This window comes from Pyrgilauda ruficollis, unplaced genomic scaffold (genome assembly GCF_017590135.1).
Source record: "Pyrgilauda ruficollis isolate IOZ18807 unplaced genomic scaffold, ASM1759013v1 scaffold157, whole genome shotgun sequence".
Lineage (NCBI taxonomy): Eukaryota > Metazoa > Chordata > Aves > Passeriformes > Passeridae > Pyrgilauda > Pyrgilauda ruficollis.
Window position 1 is genome coordinate 730281 of NW_024514432.1, and position 6024 is coordinate 736304.

At 50.8% G+C, this 6024-nt stretch overlaps 1 protein-coding gene across 1 annotated transcript; it reads right to left on the bottom strand.

Annotated features, from left to right (window-relative positions):
* Nucleotides 1–865: 865 nt before the first annotated feature.
* Nucleotides 866–2444, bottom strand: RPRML (reprimo like). The gene has a single exon (XM_041461890.1). The coding sequence runs from the start codon at nucleotides 1992–1994 to the stop codon at nucleotides 1659–1661; it is 336 nt and encodes a 111-aa protein (XP_041317824.1). The 5' UTR covers nucleotides 1995–2444; the 3' UTR covers nucleotides 866–1658.
* Nucleotides 2445–6024: the final 3580 nt, after the last annotated feature.

Sequence of the window (6024 nt, forward strand, 5' to 3'; positions counted from 1 at the left end):
AGGCCACTTTACATGTGGAAGCAGGGCAGCAGACCCTCTGCACTGAGAAGGTGGCTCAGGTCTGCAGACCTGCAACTTCTCATAAAAACCAGAGCTGCCTATTCAGCTGTTGCACTGGCACCAACAGGACATTTAAGAGTTTTGAATCGCAAATTCTGCCCCTGCTGCCACGTTGCCACTGTGCTCCTAAGGCTGATACATGCAACAGGTCAGTGGGAGCAATCAGAGTCAGCACTACACTGGTCCTGCTCTGTGGGGACCTTGAGAAGGTACTCAGCAAATTATGATTAATTACAAAACATTCTCTAACCATGCTTTTACCTCTGGGAAAGGCAGAGATCTGTTCCTCTAGATTTACATCCAAGTGGCTCAGCTCATCAGCTCCTCCAGTATCCAGGATTGCTTTCCCACTACAGAAGTGAACCCAGCAGGAATATTGTTGGTGCAACAAAACACAAATTATTTCTACCTCACACCCACAGCCAGAGCTGTAATTCCATCACAAAACAAAGGTCAGGAGTCTTTCTCCTCTCACACAATTCAACTCTGACAGGTCATCAGCTAGAGGTTTTAATTGAAAAGCTGAAATCTTGCTTTGCAAGAGGCACTCAGAGCATTTTTATAAGTCTCTCTTTCAGCACTGTGCAGGTATTCAACACGAGCCTGGAATACACAGTTCCTGATTAATTCATTTGCTAGTGGAAAGTGATACTTGCCTACAAAAAATGATAGTGGTTTCTGCTTTAAAGAAATACCTCTAATTACACTTCACTTCAAGGTGAGATGATTATACCTGGAACTAGGACTGAAATTCCTGAACTACACACACACACAGAAATAATAAAGACAGCACAAAATTCTTTTGAAACAGGTTGTTTTTTTTTCCTGAATGTTCACCAGTTTTCAAAAATTACAAAACCTCAAAGACTGTAACAATGTAGCACTTGGAAAAAGAGGCTGGTGTGTACAAAAACAAGCATGCTTTTGTTTTAAGGGTGGAAAGGGGTTTATATTTATCCGTGTTCTTTTCTTCCTCCACCAGAGCATAAAAGAAGAAAGTGCCAGTTTATTTAACAGGATAGGTCATGAAAATAAGGAACAACATGCTTTCCCTGTTACAAAACTACCAGAAGATGCATGCTCGAGGTCCAAAACACAACAGACTGACATTTTTTAGCATGCAGACTTTGTTTTATGACCCACACAGCATTTCCCTTCCCCTGCCCCTCTCAAAGATGAGGTCTGTGCCCTGTATTTTGCTCTCCCATTAGTTTGTTCTTTTGTTTTCTTTTTGTAACGACTTATTTGCCTTTTTTTTTAGCCCTGAATCCCAGGTAGCGGTATCCAAGGTAACAGCAGTAAGGAGTCCAGATCTCCACACTATCACTGTTTCTGCAAGTTTCATGCAAAACTTAAGCCATTTCTGTGTGCAACACAATGCTGGTCATTTATTGTGCTTCACACAGCTCTGGGGTGGTTTCCCCGTTCGCCACCACATTTTGTTGACTGGGAAGAACAGGTTTGCTTTCCCATGGACACAGACAGATGAAAAGGCCCCTCCTCCCCTTCTCACTCCCCCCAGTTGCCCCAAACACATGGGAATGTGCATCTCAACACCAGGTCCATACAGTTCACTTGCCTACAAGAACCCGGTGGCTTCAGTACAGTCCCATGATTGCAGCACCCACGTCCTTGGAAGGTCTTCGGTCTTTCACCAGAAAGTTAATCATGCTCTCCGACTTGATGAGCAGGTTGCAGCCCAAAAAGAAGATGCCAAACATCACAGTCAAGGAGAGGACGCAGAGGACAGCAATCTGCACCACCCTTGTGATGAAAAGGCTCCTCTCATCAGGTGCCAGGACCAAGGAGCCGCCATCAGTCGCGAGCACTGTGCTGGTCCCATTGCAGCAGGCCATGAGCATCCCCAAGCCCTGAGTCCTGTTGGGGTCAGCTGCCTGCTCCAGGAGAGTCTGGTTGAAAAAGGATCCATTCATGGTCTATGCGTTACCCCAAATCTTCAGGAAAGGTAAAAGGGAAGCTTGTTGTTGTTCCCCTGTCCACCCTTCACAGGCCAGAGCTCGGCAGCTCCAAGCAACCTCCTGCCTTTCCTCTCTCAGTGCCCGGGATGAGGAGGGAACTTCCTCAAGGCTGTGAGCAGGTGGGAAGCCAGTCCATGCAGCCGACAGACGTCTGGATCCCAGATCTCTCCTGGCAGAGCGTTAGCACGAGCCCCCAGACAAGCAAAAGGAGAGAAAGAGAAAAGGAAAAAGGGATTTGGGGGAGAGGATGGCAGCCGGGGTCCACCCCATGCCCCCTGCCCTCACAACCTGCCCCCAAAACAGCGAAGCGGTGCTGCCAGATCCCGGGGTTTCTCCTGCTGGAAGGAGAGCTGGTGTCTGCCGGCTGGGAGCTCCACAAATGCAAGTTACAAGCTAAAGTCTTCACCGTGCTCAAAGAAAAAACAGCAACTCCACCCCCTTCCAGCCTCCCCCAGGCCCGCCTTCCTCCCCCTCCATGTTCGCCCTGCTGCCCACCCCTTCCCCATGCTGCACACCCCATCTCTGCCCTGCCACGGGTGCCCACACCCGCCCCTATGCCACCCCCAGCTGGGGGCTGACCCCTAAAGCCCTGCAGAGTGGTACCTAGCTCATCCCTCCCTCCAGCCCTCCCACCTGCTCCCAAAAGCATCCTGCATGGTGAGTGTTCATCCTGGACTGCTGGCAGGTCCCTGTTCCCCCAAAGGCTCCTGTAAGCCTCAGGTCAGCACTGCTGTCACCGATCTCCTCTTGCTGCTCTGTGCCACCCACTCCTTCTCTGATCAGCATGGCCCTATCTAGCCAGTCCACCCCCAGCTCTGCTTGATGATGCCTGTCCTGTGCCTCCGGAGAAGAGCTGGATACAGACCCTCTCTGCATCGTTTCCTCTGGCTGGGGGCTTCTTCCTCTGGGCACATGGTCTCCCTCTCCTCCCCTTCTCACTTAGCTCCTCCAAAGGGAGGCACTCCACCCTGATCTCTGCTCTGTCCCCAGCTTTGGGTCCCACTGCAGCATCCAGGGCCAGAGCATCACAGGCCCCTTAGCCCCACCATAGCAATTCCAGGGGAAGTTTCACCATCACTCCCCTCTCTGTGTCTCATAAGCTTCCAAACTGACACCACGAGTCAGGGTGTCCAGCTTGTCAGGCTCATTCCTACTCCTGCTCATCCCAGGTCTGTGCTCACAGGACTGCCATGTCCAAGCTTCCTGGCTTTGCCCATTGGCATTTGCCTGGAAATCTGTCTGGATGGCCCAGAGTAGCAAATCACCCCCAAAGTATGGTGTGAGGACTTTGCCCTGGTTTATCCATGTATATACTAGCTTGTTTCCTTTGCCCAGCCTTTGAGGGGATTTTAATCAAACAAAAATGAGTTGTAGCTCAAGTCAGGAACGTGTGGCTGGCTGAGGGTGGCAGGCAGCTTGGCAGGGACAGTGTCAAGTGATCTTCCTTTTGGGCAGCTGGGATCCCCTGGTCTGCTGCTGTGACTTTAGGGGCTCAGACATGTTCAGCTCAGGGTTTACTTGTTGCACTTTCCTCCTTGTTCTGGATTTAGCATTTCTCTCCGGGTTGCTCCCCACTCTGCTAGGGCAGTTGCAGCAGAAGTTATGCAGGAAGGAGGGGAAAACCCTGATCCAAGGAGCATCTGCTTGTGTTTAATCTGGGACAATCCCACAGGAAATCAGAGCATCCCCAGTGCCCCAGCCTGGCACTGGGGATCCTCTCCCTGCATGATCTCAGACTGAAGGAGTTTCTGCTCCCTCTGGTGGCTCCAGCTCCAGTATCTCTTCTCCCAGCACACCCCAGCATGGATTTGGGCTGCACCCATTGCTCCTGGGTCACAGCCTGTGGTGATGGCTCAGCCAGGGCTCCCAAACACTCCCCTGCTGGCTTCTGCCTTCATCCCATCAGGGACCCCAAAATGTGGAGCATCCCACTGCCTATTATGCAGTGCCTGGAGGTAACATTGTGGAATCTTGGAATGGTTTTGGTTGCAAAGAACCTTAAGTCATTCTAACACCCTGTCACAGGCAAAGATATCTTCTGCTAGACCTGTCCAAACTATCCTTGAACACTTCCAGGGATGGGACATTCACATCCCAGCAATGATTTTAGGACGAGGAGCACCTTCTTGCATCTTGCAGGGAAATTCCATCCAAACATCTTGGATTGAGTTCATTCCATCCTTGTCGTCAGACAGGACCAGCCCAGGAAGGTGAAGGCAGGTCAAATACTTCATTTTGTGAGTTTTTCGTTTTTCTTTAGCGTTTTTGCACCATGCTGAAAGTATCACAGCCCACACGGGGCAGGGCATTCCAGGACACACAGAGCAACATGTCCTTTGGGAGCAGCAGCACTTGCCAGTTTGGGTAGCCAGGAGCTGGGCAGGATGAGTCTCTGGTGAAGAGGGCCTGGGAGATGGATGGCAGGGTGGGTCTGGGGGTGTGCAGAGCCAAACAGGATGCCATAGTCCTCTCTAGACAGTAAGACTAATCTTCCTTTCCATGAAACACTCAGACACAGTCACAGGATGACACAGCGCAGCACAGGGGGACAGGCAACCGTGTGGGCAGAAAGCCCCACGTGATGGGAAAGGCCACATAGGCAGCATGTCCAGGCAGGAGAATAAGGAATTTGGGTGCCCTAACACTGGCTGATGGGGTCTGCAGATATGGCTCCAGGATCTGAAACAGGGCAAGACTGGAGATGCCCAAAAACAGGTTTGGGGTTTGTATTGTTGTCTCAGGCAAGGTACAGCACTATTTGATACTGCATGAGGGTTGATGGGCTTTGTCAAATCTTCAATAACAAGCCCTAGGAAGGGAGTTGGATCCCAGCTGGACAGTGATCCCCACTGAGGAGGACAGCTGGATCCTCGAGGTTGATGGGGCAGTGTGGAGAAGCAAAGAGGCGCCAAAACTTCTTTTAAAGCCAAGGAAAGTCCCCAGATCCTGAGGAAGAGTCTGTATCTCTACCTCATTTTCACAAAAACTGTTACCTCTTGTGGACAGCTGCCTGGTCTGGGACAAGTGCTGTTATCCCCATCTCCCAGCATGAGGCTGTGGCTCTTGTACAGCTCTGCACATCTGCAGCCTCCAGCACCTCAGGATGTGGCTGCAGCCCTTGGCACCCACAAAAACTTGTATTCCACAGCTTGGTATTTCTGTGTGCTGGGTTGTCTTGACCCAGGGCTGTGTCATTATTGTCCCTAACCCTGTCACCCAGTGGGAAAGGGTATCCCAGGGAAATTACTCCAGCCTTTCTCTCCCTTTTGTTCCCAACGTGTATTCCAAGTGCCTCAGTTTCCTCAGCTCTGACTACAACCCTGGTATTTCAGGAGAACGAGAGGTTTATAAAACACCTTTGAGAGACACCCACAGGCAGTTCTGATGCTTCAGTGGGCACAGTCCCTGTGCAGATCCCAATCCCTGGATTTGTTCAGCACAGGATCGATTCCTAAGGACACAGAGAGGAAAAAACAATACAAGCGAGAAGAAAATCAGGTCCAAATTATGTGACCCCAAGCTGAGCTTTCCTCCATTTGAGATGTCCAGGCTTATATCCAAACTGCTGGTTCCATCAGGTGTGCTTCCTGGCTGGGTCTCCCTCTGCTCCCAGCTCTGCTTTAGCAGGGATATTCCCTCTCTGGTGGGGGAGCTGAGAACCCACACTTTCGTATTAGTGTGCATTTGCTCTATTTCTCCTTAAATCCTTGAACTCCAGCAGCTCAGACGGGTTTTAAAACCAGCTGCCTTTCAAGAGTTAATAAAAGGAAGGAGTGAGCAAGGTTTTGTAAGGAATTAAAGCCAGGCGGAAGAGCCTATGGGAAAGAGCCTGTTACGAGCCCCGGGGCTGCAGGTCACCAATGCCGAGGAAGGACTCGCTGCCAGGGTTTATTAGGTCCTTGTTTAAGCCTAGAGAGTGAAAACCTCATAAGGAGCTGCCGGCAGACCGGGCGGGGACACTCCGGACTCCGAAGTGACGAGGCAG

What these genes read in the sequence shown, in the direction of transcription:
- RPRML (XM_041461890.1), bottom strand. Translation starts at nt 1,994, where the DNA reads ATGAATGGATCCTTTTTCAACCAGACTCTCCTGGAGCAGGCAGCTGAC.